Source organism: Oncorhynchus mykiss, chromosome 22 (assembly GCF_013265735.2).
Source record: "Oncorhynchus mykiss isolate Arlee chromosome 22, USDA_OmykA_1.1, whole genome shotgun sequence".
Lineage (NCBI taxonomy): Eukaryota > Metazoa > Chordata > Actinopteri > Salmoniformes > Salmonidae > Oncorhynchus > Oncorhynchus mykiss.
Genome location: NC_048586.1, coordinates 32,385,066 through 32,402,227, shown reverse-complemented (window position 1 = coordinate 32,402,227; position 17,162 = coordinate 32,385,066). Strand labels below are relative to the sequence as shown.

The 17,162-nt window shown below is 42.1% G+C and overlaps 1 protein-coding gene across 4 annotated transcripts in view; it reads right to left on the bottom strand.

Annotated features, from left to right (window-relative positions):
- The window catches only part of LOC110501768 (coiled-coil domain-containing protein 141), a 34,709-nt gene extending 17,893 nt beyond the window's left edge, over positions 1 to 16,816 (bottom strand). The window contains exons 1-14 of one of the 4 annotated variants that reach the window (XM_036959127.1): positions 16,417 to 16,816; positions 16,226 to 16,382; positions 13,786 to 13,908; positions 12,337 to 12,528; positions 10,395 to 10,503; positions 9,571 to 9,824; positions 9,043 to 9,162; positions 8,514 to 8,720; positions 7,386 to 7,558; positions 6,906 to 7,047; positions 3,351 to 3,470; positions 2,183 to 2,374; positions 1,253 to 1,432; positions 59 to 238 (exon numbers count right to left, since the gene is read on the bottom strand). In XM_036959127.1, coding sequence (XP_036815022.1) covers positions 59 to 238; positions 1,253 to 1,432; positions 2,183 to 2,374; positions 3,351 to 3,470; positions 6,906 to 7,047; positions 7,386 to 7,558; positions 8,514 to 8,720; positions 9,043 to 9,162; positions 9,571 to 9,824; positions 10,395 to 10,503; positions 12,337 to 12,528; positions 13,786 to 13,908; positions 16,226 to 16,330 — 2,097 coding nt within the window. In that variant the 5' untranslated portion in view covers positions 16,331 to 16,382; positions 16,417 to 16,816. Of the gene's footprint in view, positions 1 to 58; positions 239 to 1,252; positions 1,433 to 2,182; positions 2,375 to 3,350; positions 3,471 to 6,905; positions 7,048 to 7,385; positions 7,559 to 8,513; positions 8,721 to 9,042; positions 9,163 to 9,570; positions 9,825 to 10,394; positions 10,504 to 12,336; positions 12,529 to 13,785; positions 13,909 to 16,225 lie in introns of all 4 variants that reach the window. The other 3 variants (XM_021579549.2, XM_036959128.1, XM_021579548.2) reach the window with 3 other exon arrangements.
- Positions 16,817 to 17,162: the final 346 nt, after the last annotated feature.

The window sequence follows — 17,162 nt, the reverse complement described above, 5'->3', positions numbered from 1 at the left end:
TTTACATGTTGAGTGTATATTTTTGTTCAGTATACATTGCATACATATTTTTATGTACCTTTTTCAGTTGTTCTTTGTATTTCATCCACTGTTTCTTGACAGACTTCACCTGACTGACGTGGAGCTGCCAGGAGGTCCAGAGGTCTGACAGATCCACCTTCTTCTTGTTCAGCTCCTCCATGGTCTTCTCCACCACACCGATGGCTGCCCTCACATTCAGGTTCAGGTTCTCACTCACCTGAAGATGTCAACATAAAGAATCCATTGTTATCTGTATCCTACAGCCCTTACGAAGGGCTCCTGGATGTGGGTGGAAGTTATTTTTCCAAAGCAAGACATAATAACCATGCTAACCATACTTATAATGAAATGCAATAATCAATGGTTGTAAGGTTTGTCTAATTTAGGCATGACCTCTGTTTTATCATCATTTAGTTTTAATAAGCAATAACCTTTTTAAACTAAATGACAACAAAACAGATATCATGCTCATGGGCCCCAACTCCCTCATCAAGAAACTGGGTCCCAACTCCCTCATCAAGAAACTGGGTCAATTCAACATGACAATCGACGTCTGCACCATCCACTCCCAACTCCACAGTCAGGAACTGGGTGTTACATTTGACCCCCACTCTGTCAAATGGACACAAAATCCAAAACATCACAAAGTCAGCCTTCTTCCACCTAAAAAACATCTCACGACTCAGACCCTCTCTAACTAACTCCACTGCTGAAACCCTGTTTAGTTCATTGCCCTGGTTAGTCTGTCATTATGTTTAGTGATGTCCATGGTTAGTCTATCTTTATATTTCAGGGCGGCAGGGTCGCCTAGTGGTTAGAGCGTTGGACTAGTAATCGGAAGGTTGCAAGTTCAAACCCCAGAGCTGACAAGGTACAAATCTCTCGTTCTGCCCCTGAACAGGCAGTTATAACCCACTGTTCCTAGGCCGTCATAGAAAATAATAATTTGATAATAATTTGTTCTTAACTGACTTGCCTAGTTAAATAAAGGTAATACAAATATTTGGTGTACTTTTATATACTGTACTTACTTATTTAAATGTGTGATATTGTTGCTTTTTATCCTGCTGATTATCTTGTAAAGTGATTTGGGGTGTCTTGAAAAGTGCTTAAATAAAAGGTATTATTATTATTATTATGTGTAGGCAGAAAAGCAATGGCTTATAGGAAGGCTCAACGTTAACCTGGATAACAGTGCATGGAGGGGTTGAGATGTAATAATGTCTCTCACCATGTTTGAGAAGTTGATGTAGTTGTTTCCCAGGTCCAGCATGGTGAGGAAGCGTTCCAACATGGACTGCCACTTAGCGTCAGCTATCTCCTTAGAAGTGACTAAACTCTCCTCATTCTCCTCCTCCTCCTCTTGCTTCCTGTTATAGCTTTCATGTAGACTCTGCATCTGTTCCTCCACCTGAACAAGCATAGGAGTCACACATTTCAGAATATTACATTTCAGCAGTGTTGTGGAGTAGTGAACTACAAGAAGTTCAACTAGTAATTGAACTACTTTTTGCAGAAGCTTGGTGGTAGTTGAACTAAATTCAAATCTAGTTATTGTTTTCAGTAGCAAATTTTTTTTTTTTGCCATGTGGTTGTACAACTAACTACTGGAACTCAACATTACTCTTCTTGCAAAAGGAAATTAAAATATGGGTAAAGAAAGCAATCGTTGACTTTCTTTTACGGCATCCGACCTGCCTGATTCTCACTTGAAACATTGTTTTTGTGTTTAATAGGCTAAATTACACATTTTGTTAACATATGATCCCAAAGTGATCTGTTCTTGCAATTTGTCATCTATGACATTTGAAATTTACATATGATAGTTTTTCATTAAGTAGTTTGAACTATATTTTTCTTATTAAGAGTAACTTTAGTCGAGCTTAACATCTTCTAGGGTTAAGTAACTGGCAGCTTGGTAAATTATATTTTCAGAGTAGCTTCCCCAACATTGCATTTCAGATTGATTTCCCTTTTGTTTATTGACACATTTCAGTTAAATCACCTGTGTTTTCAACATAATATGAATGAAATACATCAAGTTTAATGTACACTACATAACTAGGTAACAATATTTAGTCAGACACCACTGTACCAAACTATACAGACATTTAACAACCATATCTTTCCTAAGTTTCATGAAATGATAAGAGAAAATAACCTCCTCTGCTATTCGCAAGAAGCCCACGTATAGGTGGATATTCTCGATGCGAGATGTGATGTTCCTGGTGACTGTCTTCAGCTCCTCCTCTAGAAGTGTTGCTTTGTTGGAAAACTCAGTGGCTTCAGGATACCCCAGTGTTCTCAGTTCCTTTATCAGCTCTGCCATGGCCTCTGCCTCACTGGCTGTTTGCTGAAAAACAAATGGCCAGGGTTGAGAAAACTCTATGGTAACACATACTCTATATATACACAAAAGTATGTGGACACCACTTTACATTTGTGAGCAGCCGCACTCAAGTCTAAGATCACCATGCACAATGCCAAGTGTCGGCTGGAGTTATGTAAAGCTCGCCGCCATTGGACTCTGGAGCAGTGGAAACGTGTTCTCTGGAGTGATAAATCACACTTCACCATTTGGCAGTCTGACGGATGAATTTGGGTTTGGCGGATGCCAAGAGAATGCTACCTGCCCAAATGCATAGTGCCAACTGTAAAGTTTGGTGGAGGAGGAATAATGTTCTGGGGCTATTTTTCATGTTTCGGGCTAGGCCCCTTAGCTCCAGTGAAGGGAAATCTAAACACTACAGCATACAATTACATTCTAGATTATTATTTACTTCCAACTTTGTGCTAACACCCTGGGGAAGGCCTTTTCCTGTCTCAGCATGACAATGCCCCCGTGCACAAAGCGAGGTCCATACAGAAATGGTTTGTTGAGATCGGTATGGAAGAACTTGACTGGCCTGCACAAAGCTCTGACCTCAACCCCATCGAACATCTTTGGGATGAATTGGGATGAATTGGAACGCCTACTGCGAGCCAGGCCTAATCGCCGATTAGCAATGTTCCAAGATCTAGTTGAAAGCTTTCCCAGAAGTGGAGTGGAGGCTGTTATAGCAGCAAAGGGGGGACCAACACCATATTAATGCCCATGATTTTTGAATGGGATGTTCGACGAGCAGGTGTCCACATACTTTTGGTCATGTAGTGTGTATACTTCACTACAGTACAAGACAGGGTTAGGTCTATTTGAAAACAACATTCAGGAAGTAAACTGAGATTCCTGAATTGAAATGAAAGTGACCCAACCTTTGTATAAGAGCTGGGTAAATAAACAAAGGGGTCATACATTTGAATAAGTCTACAGGTGATATTCCTGACTCTACCTGTGTCTGTGAGGAGAGTTCCAGGTGTTTGTTGAGCATGTCTTCAGACTGAGAGAGCAGGGAGCCTGGCTCAGTGTTGTTGGAGAGGACACCGTTGCTGCTCTTTAGCCACACCGAGATCTGGGACAGAAACACATGACTTTTACTTTATGAGTTCCACAATTCAGTCAAATGCAGTCAACTGAAATACATGGACATTTACACACACGTGAAAGTATTAGCAGTTGATCGTAGGCTGTCAACTAGCCTTACTACACGTCTGAGAATGGGCTGTAATCTGACTTTAGATATGTTTAACTGGCCCTTTGTAGCTCAGTTGGTAAAGCATGGTGCTTGTTAACACCAGGGTAGTGGGTTCAATTCCTGGGACCATCCATGTGTAAAATGTATGCACGCATGACTGTAAGTTACTTTGGATGAATGTGCCTGTTAAATGTAATACAGTGGGGCAGAAAAGTATTTAGTCAGCCACGAATTGTGCAAGTTCTCTCACTTAAAAAGATGAGAGAGGCCTGTAATTTTCATCATAGGTACACTTCAACTATGACAGACAAAATGAGAATAGAAAATCCAGAAAATCACATTGTAGGATTTTTAATGAATTTATTTGCAAATTATGGTGGAAAATAAGTATATGGTCAATAACAAAAGTTTATCTCAATACTTTGTTATATACCCTTTTGTTGGCAATGACAGAGGTCAAACGTTTTCTGTAAGTCTTCACAAGGTTTTCACACACTGTTGCTGGTATTTTGGCCCATTCCTCCATGTAAACCTCCTCTAGAGCAGTGATGTTTTTGGGCTGTTGCTGGGCAACACAGACTTTCAACTCCCTCCAAAGATTTTCTATGGGGTTGAGATCTGGAGACTGTCTAGGTCACTCCAGGACCTTGAAATGCTTCTTACGAATCCACTCCTTCGTTGCCCGGGCGGTGTGTTTTGGATAATTTTCATGCTGAAAGACCCAGTCACGTTTCATCTTCAATGCCCTTGCTGATGGAAGGAGGTTTTCACTCAAAATCTCACGATACATGGCCCCATTCATTCTTTCCTTTACACGGATCAGTCGTCCTGGTCCCTTTGCAGAAAAACAGCCCCAAAGCATGATGTTTCCACCCCCATGCTTCACAGTAGGTATGGTGTTCTTTGGATGCAACTCAGCATTCTTTGTCCTCCAAACACGACGAGTTGAGTTTTTACCAAAAAGTTATATTTTGGTTTCATCTGACCATATGACATTCTCCCAATCTTCTTCTGGATCATCCAAATACTCTTGGACATGTACTGGCTTAAGCAGGGGGACACATCTGGCACTGCAGGATTTGAGTCCCTGGCGGCGTAGTGTGTTACTGATGGTAGGCTTTGTTACTTTGGTCCCAGCTCTCTGCAGGTCTTTCACTAGGTCCCCCCGTGTGGTTCTGGGATTTTTGCTCACCGTTCTTGTGATCATTTTGACCCCACGGGGTGAGACCTTGCGTGGAGCCCCAGATCGAGGGAGATTATCAGTGGTCTTGTATGTCTTCCATTTTCTAATAATTGCTCCCACAGTTGATTTCTTCAAACCAAGCTGCTTACCTATTGCAGATACCGTCTTCCCAGCCTGGTACAGGTCTACAATTTTGTTTCTGGTGTCCTTTGACAGCTCTTTGGTCTTGGCCATAGTGGAGTTTGGAGTGTGACTGTTTGAGGTTGTGGACAGGTGTCCTTTATACTGATAACAAGTTCAAACAGGCGCCATTAATACAGGTAACAAGTGGAGGACAGAGGAGCCTCTTAAAGAAGTTGAAGGTCTGTGAGAGCAGGTCTGTGAGAGCCAGAAATCTTGCTTGTTTGTAGGTGCCCAAATACTTATTTTCCACCATAATTTGCAAATAAATTCATAAAAAATCCTACAATGTGATTTTCTGGATTTTTTCTCTCATTTTGTCTGTCATAGTTGAAGTGTACCTATGATGAAAATTACAGGCCTCTCTCATCTTTTTAAGTGGGAGAACTTGCACAATTGGTGGCTGACTAAATACTTTTTTGTCCCACTGTATATTGCTTTTATGCACTTTATATTATTCAAAAGTCTAAACTTGCACATGCTTACCTCAACTCTGAATCCAGCCCAGTGAGACATATTAAGAATACCTATTCATTTAATAGCATCTCTGTGGGCCTAATACTACAGATTTGTTGTTTTACTTTTAAAATGTATTAGGCAAACCTTTTAATGTGGCATAAACACAACCATTTGATTGTCAAACAATCACATCGCAAGGCTCCTGTGTAAACCTGGCTACCTGTGCACATTCGTCCACTAAAATAATTCCCGCTGTCCCACATCCATACAATGCACTGTGCACCCGCCATTTGACGAATGGGAAGAGACATCTGTTACAAAACACCAAATGTGTAATGAATGACATTCAGTGACTGTCCTGCATTAATAATGACATTCATAATAATGCCTCATTCACATTAACCATAAGCACTCCGTTACGTTACGGTGGATGGCATTCATTTGTATGGGGACCGTCCACAACGGAGTGGAATCACAATGCCCCTTTGCAGTTGAAGGCTTCGTTACATACTTTGAACTTTTCGAAGATGTGCGTCTTCTTCAGTCCAGTCAGAGTCGGTTGAAGAACAGGAAGTTACCAAACCACAGAAGATAAAAATAGATTTTTGTTGATGGGTTTATGGGATAGATAGCAAGTCGTAACCAATTTCCCAGGTAGCCTAGTGGTTAGAGCGTTAGACTAGTAACTGAAAGAGTTGCAAGATCAAATCCCCAAGGTAAAAACATGTTGTTCGGCCCCTGGACAAGGCCAGTATCCCACTGTTCCTAGGCTGTCATTGAAAATATGAATTTGTTCTTAACTGACTTGCCTAGTAAATAAAAGTAAGTTATATTATTTTAGTAGTATGTTAAAAATAATACACACTGGCTATTAAGAACAATGAAGTACAAAAAATGTATTAAATTAAAAACTTGATGTACAGCCTAATGATTATGAATGTATGCGTCCACTGCTGTCCGAGCGCCTCTCTGTCTTGGCCACTCATCTCTACCTTCGCGAATTGTCACTTTATTGTTGACCCACACTGCATTTTGGAGAGTATTCCACACATTTTCAAGTCCATTCACACATTTTTTCATGTGACTGACATGTGAAATTGATCAATTATAGTGTAATAGCCTACAGTTTTGTTGTCATCTTCGTTTTAATTATTGTGATAGTCTCATGTTTACCGGTATGGCGTATGGGCACTGTTTATTTTGGCAGCTCAAAGGCATAATATAACGTAATTCAATAAAAATATAGCTACGGGTTCGTCCCAAATGGCACCCTATTTCCTATATTGTGGGAATAGGGTGCTATAAAGGGAATAGGGTGCCATTTGGGACAAATCGTAAGGCTTGTGTGTACCTTGTTGTGAAATTGTTAGGTTAGATTACTTGTTAGATATTACTGCATGGTAGGAACGAGAAACACAAGCATTTCGCTACACTCGCATTAACATCTGCTAACCATGTGTACGTGACAAATACAATTTGATTTGATTTACCTTGTCTATGAGGTCTTCACATTGGGACACCAGCTGCTGTCTCTTGGCTGCCAGTGCTTGGTGAGCATGGCACTCCTGACTTAGAGCATCAACCCGGTCTCTGACATATCCCAGCATCCTTTTCACGCCTTCTACTTGGGTACTAGAAATATAGTAAGAGGCATATCTGCTGTGAAATGCTCCATGTAGTAATCATATTATCCGCAGTCTTGATCCATCCATCTATTAATATAAAGGCCTAGTTTGAACACACTGCATTGGATATAACAAGCATATTTGATTTCATAATACAGTGATAGCAGTGACATCTTTACTATTGAAATCACATGTTACTCAAAATCTCTGTTTTGCTACACCAGTGATAAGCAGTCTGTGGTGATTCTTGACCACAGCAGGTTTTACACTTGACTAGGGTGGGGATGAGGTTTTGAGTCTGAGGACTAAGGATGTCCTAATATGGATGCCATTTTCCCTCCTTACCTCTGTGGTTTGGCCTTCTGTAGTATGAGCTGCCCTCTCTGTAGAGGGTCATTGGCTGACTCTTTGATGCTTCGCAACAGGTCCTCGTGCTTTTTGGCCAACTCAGGCAACCATAGTGTCTGGGTCTTCAACCCCTTAAGTTTACTCTCAACAGTTCCCAGGACCTCAAAAGCCTGACAAAACAGGAATGAGAGGATAGGACAATATGCATTAAGTACTCATGTAAACATGACAGATGGTTCAGCAGAAGTCCTGAATAAATGTAATATTGCTCATTATAATAACAGTCACAATTCATGATGCAGTAGATGGCACAAATAGTATGTCCTTGTTGTCCACTAGAGGGCACCATGTTCAAATCAAATTAATGTCACTAGTTCCCTAGTCTTTTGTAGAGTACCTCAAATACAGTTGTAAGCACTTAGTACTGCAATAATAATTACTCATCACAAATTTGTCGGGCACATGATATTACATGTATAGTAGCTACCTTGTTGGCACTGCTAAAGAAGGCTTTCCTGAAGGTGATGTGTATTACAAGCCTACAGTAGCTACACTAGGCACCTGGTTGGCACTGCTAAAGAAGGCTTTCCTGAAGGTGATATGTATTACAAGCCTACAGTCGCTACACTAGGTACCTGGTTGGCACTGCTAAAAAAAAAAGAGGTCCAGGATAGGTTGTGAGAAACTGTAACGCGTTGAAAGTAGCAGAATTGTTTGCATTGTTTTAATCTTCCTGCACAGACATGTTTGGATGGTCTGACTATATCCTACGAGTTTAGCCTCCATTTCTTTGTTATAGCGTACCTTATTGGCAGTGCTTAAGAAGGTTACAGAGACTATCTTGATGACACTGAAGGCATTTCTCTCCTGAAGGTTACTTGTACACAAGCATAGATATAGAACAGTTTTATCTCTAGGACCACTAATCAGCAATTGCCTTGGTGGCCCTGATAATCTATGGCCATAAGACATGTAGAGAAACTACTGTACCTTGTTGCCACTGTTAAAGAAGCCATTGCTCTCCTGTAGGTGATATGTATAGTTACACTAGCTACCTTCTACTGCTAATGCAGTACCTACTCTCCTAAGGGGGGGGGGTTGTATAGTAGTCAGTTGTGTCTGTACCGTGTTAGCGCTGCTGAAGAAGGAATTGCTCTCCTGTAGCTGTGCCAGCCGGCCCATCATGAGGTTCCAGAAGTGATTGTGCAAGGCTTTGAGAGCCACACTTCTCTCAGAGACATGGCCCGTCTCAGCCTCAGCACAGCCCTCTGCTTCCCCCACATGCAGCTCTGAAGCTTGGGCTAGCAGCTTCTCCACCAACACACTCCAGTCCTGCAGAACAGGATGCAAGCATGCACACACACACACACACACACACACACACACGCACACACACACGCACACACACACGCACACACACACACACACACACACACAGGGAATATTAGATTGGCTGTAGATCAAATATTTTTTCTATACTAAAGTCACCTAGATGTCATGCTCATGGCCCTAGTATTATAATACTCACACATAACAGTAACATTGGACATGCCCTAATAAAAGCTTGTTATAGCTTTGTTGTTAACTGTTGAAAATATCAGTCAATCACTTGGCAAATATGTCCCAAAGTGTATTCATATTTAAAGTATCATACCTTGGCTTTCTCTTCAAACTCTTTGTATTCCTGAAGGAGCTCTTCATTTTCTGTGAGAGCTGAGCCCAAATGATCTTTTTCAAAGTACAAGTCAGCTTTGTTTTTGAACCAGTGGGTTACCTGAATAAAATACCAGACATTATAACTGCAGTCAGGACATTACTGCATTTATACTTGGGTACTTATGTAAATGATTTCAAAGGAAGTGTTTTATGCTGCATTACTGCTCTGCCTTACACTAAGCAGTAGATAGAATATTAAACCCAGAGGCATCTGTACTTCCATCAGCTTAACACATGACCCCATATGGCTCAACAAGCCAGAAGGTACTATATAATATATTTCTAGGTAGACCATTTGTTTCTACTCTACATGGGTGCAGGCAACTCATGATGTGTTCAGATTTCTTTTTGGCCCCACTCCCATCAAAGTTGCCCATCCCTGAGATAGGTGAAAGTTTTAAGTCAAAAGGAGATTTCTGACACGGATTGATCTTAGATAGACATTTCCTGACAGTTTGTGACTCACTTCCTGTTCCTGGCGATCCCATTGGTAGATGTTAAGGATCACTTCCAGGTCAATGAGCTGCTGCTTCATGTGTTGATCCACCTGTCTCCTCCTGTCCTGCAGTATCTCCATCAGACTTTCCACCCGGCCATAGCTGCTGTCAGCCCCTCTCAACGCCTCACTCCTCTGAAGACCATCCTCAGTCTGGAACTCTCTCAGGAAGTCTAGAAGATCACGACTCTTGTTCAGAACCAACATTGACTTCTCCAGGAGGCCTGGGGAAAGAGAGAGGGAGGGGGAGGTGTCAACGACAGAGGAGAGCGAGAGCAAGAAAGCGATAGAGAAAGAGGGAGAGGTTTATTTACTATTACTTGGAGGCATTACATAGCTAGTGCCAATAGCAGCAAAAATCTGAATTATGTGATACCATTGACAAGTTTCTCATTAAAAAGACTCTCTTGTTTAGAACCAGCATTGACTCCTCCAGTAGACCCGAGGGACAGATATGGGCCAGAATAAGAAAATATGATTACATGTGCACATACAACGTCTTTGAGCAGGTGCTGGAAATGAAAACAATATGGACCAGATGAAAACCTAAGTAGTCAAAACGTTATCACCAACATACCACATGGGATCATAGATTGTAGTGTGCAGAATCTCTTTTTTCATTTCATTCAGGTGAACTGAATGACTGTCAGGATCAGACTGAGGTTGTGTATTATCTACCAGACATCTGGAACAGTGACCCAGAAGTCATTACTCTAAGGGGATTTGCCAAAGGGAATAAATACAGAATTTCTCCAAGGGAGGCTGTACTATAGGTGTATCAACATAATACCCACCTCTCTTCATAACGCTGTGTTTCATGAGCAGTTCTTTCAGACACTCCGCATCTGCCAGCTCCTGCTCTCTGCTCTGGAACTCTTCTGCCTCGTCTATTCTGATAGCAAACTGAAGGAGGTGGAGGAAGACAGCATTAATCTATCTGTATAGTTAGACAACAGTGAAGGAGTTGGAGGAAGACAGCATTAATCTATCTGTATAGTTAGACAACAGTGAAGGAGTTGGAGGAAGACAGCATTAATCTATCTGTATAGTTAGACAACAGTGAAGGAGTTGGAGGAAGACAGCATTAATCTATATGTATAGTTAGACAACAGTGAAGGAGGTGGAGGAAGACAGCATTAATCTATCTGTATAGTTAGACAACAGTGAAGGAGGTGGAGGAAGACAGCATTAATCTATCTGTATAGTTAGACAACAGTGAAGGAGTTGGAGGAAGACAGCATGAATCTATATGTATAGTTAGACAACAGTGAAGGAGGTGGAGGAAGACAGCATTAATCTATCTGTATAGTTAGACAACAGTGAAGAAGATGGAGGAAGACAGCATTAATCTATCTGTATAGTTAGACAACAGTGAAGGAGGTGGAGGAAGACAGCATTAATCTATCTGTATAGTTAGACAACAGTGAAGGAGGTGGAGGAAGACAGCATTCATCTATCTGTATAGTTAGACAACAGTGAAGGAGGTGGAGGAAGACAGCATTAATCTATCTGTATAGTTAGACAACAGTGAAGAAGATGGAGGAAGACAGCATTAATCTATCTGTATAGTTAGACAACAGTGAAGGAGGTGGAGGAAGACAGCATTAATCTATCTGTATAGTTAGACAACAGTGAAGGAGGTGGAGGAAGACAGCATTAATCTATCTGTATAGTTAGACAACAGTGTAATTTATCCTAGAATGTGCTCTGGGTTTGCACATGTATTCATGGTGATCTCCAAAGGCTTAGTACATTCACAATAGATGTCATAAAGAGGTAAAACATTGAAAAAGGAACACTGTTTGGTCAGTGATGAAACATGTAAAAGGACAGACAGTACAAACAGTTCTGCTATTTGTTTAATTCTCAGGCACATCCACAGTGAGGTTATCCAGGGGGAACCATCTGCTTCCTTTATCTTTCACACTTCCACTCATCATGTTTCATAATCATCACACCAACTCTAATGTGTCTGCTTTGTGTGGCAGCACCCGGGGTGGTCAGCCGTTAGAGCCTGGTTAAATTACAGCACATAGGCCTACAATATCACAAAACACAACGCTCTTCTTCTGAGGCACTGTCTGTGGACTGATGGCATGGAAACTGCACCATTGTGACACAATGGCAGTAAATTCCCCTCATATCTAATTGCAGTACAAACGGACCCTTCTCAGTTACAATGTTATCTAGTGGAAAAAAACATATATCTTTATTTTCCAGTACGTAGACACAAATGCTAACAAAGCTGATAAAACAATGAGCTGTTTTCTTTTGTCTTTTGAAGCAAACTTCAGAGGAGGAAACAGACGCACTGTAACAACAAAGTAATAACAAAACAACAACACTGGATTCTGTGTTGATAGCTATCATGCCATTTCATATTTCCTCCAACAAACAAAATAATGAAAAACAGACTTTCCATTTCAGAACAGAACTGGTTGAAATTCCACTTTCTAACAGGCTTAGTACAATGAAAACCCTTGTGGCATAGCCTACATGTACATGAACTGAAATACAGCTCTGATCTGTTAGGGTCTATGTATGCTCCATGTGAGTTCTATGTAGCTATAGTGTAGCTATAACGGTCTGTTTATTAGCCTGGCCAATACATCAAGTGCCCCGTCAAAGAACTCTTGAGGCCAGTTGTAGCAGTGACCAGCACTTCTCTAGCAGTGAGCTCAGGGTCTATGTATGGTCTATGTAGCTAGAACATCTCCTTTCTGTTAGCCTACCTACCTCAAGAGCCCTGTCGAAGAACTCTGAGGCCAGGTGTAGCAGTGACCGGCGCTTCTCTAGCAGTGAGATCATGGTTCTCCAGGCGTCGCTCAGCGAGACAGCCATGGCCTCATACACCTCCCCTTCATCTTCCTTCTCCTCTGCCGTCCTGTCTGCCTCCTCCAGCAAGGCCCACACGCCTGCCTCATGTTTCTGGAAAGAGAGAAGTCTCTAAAATATACTGTACCTAGTTCATTCAAGTATCGTCTCTGCATTATACAGGCCTCCTTTTTTGGATTTACACTCATGCTTCTGACACAGAGGAGGCATTCTGTTTAGAGCACTGTCTTATTAAAAATTGTTGCATTACCATATACTTGCATGTAAATCAACATTGTAAATGGACCGGGGTTTTTTGCAGGCTACATTCTTATTAGCACACTGCCTTACAATAGGCTGGCACCAATATGTACATATGTGAGCGATGAGTGAGCTCCAAAAGTATTGGGACAGTGACCCATTTTTTGTTGTTTTGGTTCTGTGCCCCATCACTTCGGATTTTATGACACAATGATTATGTGCAGACTGTCAGCTTTCATTTAAGGGTATTTTCATCCATATCGGGTGAACCATTTAGAACATTTTGTCTATAACAAGGCTGGGGAAAAGGCTTTGAGTGGAAATAATATAAATCAAAAGGCTGTTATGAACATTCCACCTTCCACCAAGGCAATGAAAGTGACTGAAGTAGTTTCATGTTCCAGCTCTGAGAAAAGAAAAGCATTGACGGTGTTTCAACGAGACAGAGTCAAACGAGGCCGGTGTTGTGCCGAAAATCTCCCACCTTCCAGAATCCCTCACGTGAACGCGCACAAACTCAATTCTTCACTGCTGCGACTTGCTTGCTAATTGAGATTTCTGATCACGACATATTAGTTATAGGAATGAAGAAGAAATACTACAACGAGAACGAGGCAGAGAATGTACATATTTTCTTTACGGCTCCTGGTATTCCCAGGTGGTCTCCTGTCCCGGTACCAATCAGGCCCAACCCTGAACAGGCCTGTTCAGGATGGTATGGCCACAAGCATATTTTTTTTACCCCCATTTTCTCCCTGAATTAGGTCCCTTGGCTAAGTCCTCAATGGGCTCAGGAGAGGTGAAGGTCGAATCATGTGTCCTCCAAAACATGGCCGCCTACTTCTTAGCACACTGCTTGCCTAACCTGGAGGAAACACCGTTTGACTGACGACCAGAGACAGCTTGCGCCCAGCCCTGTCACAAGAGCACAATGAGCCAAGAAAACCCTCCCCTACCCCGGACCAATTGTGCCCCATCCTACGGGAATCCTGGTCGGTGGGATCGAACCCCAGGCTGTAGTGGCACCTCTACACTGCGGTGCAGTGCTTTTGACCACTGCACCACCCAGGACCCCATAGTGGTAACATCTATTTCCAATGAGAGGATTACCTTGAGTTTGATCAGGAGCTGCTCGTGTTCATGCAGTAGTTTCTTGGTTTCATCCTGGTTGCTGCCGATCTCCAACAGGTTGGGATTGGCTTCAGTCAACTGCAGCTGCACCAGTGCCTCACACTACAAAACACAGTGTTTGTTTTCTCCCTTTTGCTGTCAGTACATATTTAAGCAATACGGCACGTCGGGGGTTTGTGGTATATGGCCAATATACCACAGCTAAGAGCTGTTCTTATGCATGAGGAGTGCTTAGATACAGCCCTTAGCCATGGTATATTGGTCACATACCACAAACCCCTTATTGCTACTGGTTACCAACGTAATTAGAGCAGTAAAAATAAATGTTTTGTCATACACGTGGTATACGGACTGATATACCACGGCTATCAGCCAATCAGCATTCAGGGCTTGAACCAACCTGTTTATAATTATTACTATACTTCAGGAGTAAACGGCCTGTCTGTATCCATTGGAACAATCTTTGATACTAAGAATCAAAGAGACTCAAAGTTAGACCAGCAGGAAGCCGAGGTCTGTTTGTGTTTCCCTGCCAAGGCCATGTAACATGTTGTTTATGATCCGACTGCGAGCAGGGCAGGTTGGTGTAATATTATACCTGTGGACACCCACATGGTCCTCCTGTGAATTTCACAGTGTGTAAACAGAGTATGGAAATATCGTCTGCAATGTGGGGCTCCTTTTCCAATATATTGTGCTGTCCCGGGAACGCAATTAGGGTATACGTCCCAAATGGCACCCTATTCCCTATATAGTGCACTACTTTTCACCAGAGCTCTATGGACCCTGTTCAAAAGTAGTGCAGTATATCGAGAATAGGGTGCCATTTGGGACACATCCCAGGACAATGTCAATCCATTAAACTGAGGTATTCCTTTAATGTAATGACTGGTACCGCTCTGGGTGACACACATTAACTTAAAGCCAAGCTTTTCGTGGAAGTGTCACCCTGACCGTAAAAAGCACCAACAGCTGTTGCTGTAGCCTATATGACAGTATTACTACATAATGCCTGTATATATTTGGAAAGACGGTACAGTAATTGATTTGTCAATGACAACAGTGGTTGTAACAGCTACAAAGTGTTCATACTAGGCAGTGTGAGGATCACCAACAACTGTTAAACTATATTACAAGATTTATACATAGTGTCACACTCATTACAGTAGCCTGTTGTTTCAGATGTAAGGAAACTTTCACTGAGACAATAATTCATATGTCAATGACAACGGTGGTTAGTTATGTGGTTACAGCCACAGACTGTGCATGGGCACTGTAACGCTGACGGTGCTGGAGGTGGAGATTAGGCCTATTTCCTACTCTGCATGCTTTGCCCTTTAATCATTGCATGCCTTAGATTGCAGCCGTGGCAGTCACTTTAAAGGGGACTCAGGGGAACACCGTTACCATTACCCCTTTCCCCTTCACGACCAAAATTGGTCAGCAAAATTGGCGCCAGAGGATACAACAGAGGACAACAAACATATCTCTCTTAAAACAAAACATAGGCTTTTCCTTCTCTAGTAGGAATATTAAATAATACTTGAAAACAATCTCCTTTCTGTGTTTTATCATATATAATATCTTGTACATTTGAACTTTACCATGTATTTGACTGCCATGTGGGAAAAGAATAACTTAGAACAGTAAACGTGAAAAAAAAAAGACCTACCTAATGTCAGTTGTCTTATTATCACTACTGTGGGAAAGCCCTGCCTACATGTTGAGATGTACGGCGTTAGTATGTGAGGCATTGAGATAAGGCTGCTGGTTTGGCTGGGAGCTAGTCCTATAAGCATAATGGACAAACAGAGAGAGCTATTGACATCCCAGGACACTAGCTTTAACAATGTGGACTATGCAAGCTTGTGACATCATGGACAACTTTAAATGCCTTTGTCTGCTTGTGTCTCAAATGGCTATATTCCATATATACTGTAGGCTAGCGCACTTCTTTTGATCGAACCCATAGTCATAAGTAGTGCACTATGAAGGGAATAGGGTGCCATTTGGGAAAGATCCTTTAATAGCAGCAGCACTTTGGAAAGAAAGAGATCAATGGATGATCACTGTGAGGTCAGTGTCTATCAGATTCAGACATATCCATAATCTATTTTGATAGGCACTGACTAACACTATAGTAATATTAGACAACATTTCTGTTAAAAATGCTTGGAAAGATTGATCTTCTCCATCTCCATCACTGTGGAGTGAACGACCATTTCTGGCCAAAGAAGAGTTCTGAGCGGCATATATCTAAGCACTTCTATTCTGTTCAAATGAGATATCAACAAACTGAAAAATAATACATGGGTTTTATATAAGGCTTTTCAAGGACTGAAATACGCTTAAAAAGACAACTAAAGACAGCCAAAGCAACCCAAAGATACAACTGAAGAACATTTTAGGAGTTTGGTACCTTGAACACAGTAACAATAATCTGAGAATCGCCAGCCTGCACGGCGATAGTGCTGATTGTTGTTGTCGCAGCAGGTTGACCTCCAGTGTCACTTTCGTTGGACATTGTCTCCCCCGTCCAAACTTAACTTCATAAAGTATAAGATGAGCTTTACAGCCCTTACTGTCCACTCTCTTCTCTCTGGATCCTGCAAATCCTAGTCTCTGTCCTGTTCTCTCATTTCAGTCTCTGGGTGCTTCCAAACTCAACAGTCCTTCAATATTTCAGTTGAAGATAGAGTGACCAAGCAAAAAACAACAGTCGAGAGACCCCTCTGTCCCCTCATCCAACAGGCGCAAAAAAAATCCAGTCGGAAGGTGTATGTTTCAGCAGCGGTGTTATATCCTCCTTCCACTCCCTCCAGTCCCACAGCCGAGCCACAGCACAACAGATCAGAGCCACTAGCATCAACGTACTGCCTGAAGCTCAACAAGCAGGAGACACAGAGCAGGGTGACAGGGCAGAACACGGCTGGCCAGTGTGTTAAAAATAGAACTATCCACTAGGATTATCACACTGTGCTGTGCTGGAAGCCATTTGACACACCCCTAGTTTGGTGGCTCCGCTCCACTCTGGTCTTTCTACACAACCCTCCCCTCTCCCTGCCTGCCTCTCTCCCAGTCCCACTCGGCCCCTCTTTATCCTCTCCTGCCTCCCTCATACACAGACTAGGAATGCATGATATATCGGTGAACATATAGGAATCGGCCGATACCGATGTTGGCATTTTTAGCTAATGTCGGCCGATTCCGATATGTTCACCGATATATCGTGCATTCCTAGTCTGTGTATGAGGGAGGCATTAGCTAAAAATGCCAACATCGGTGTCGACCGATGTCTAGTTTAACGCTGATTTGCAAAACCGATGTCAAAGCTGACGTGCATACCTATACATGAC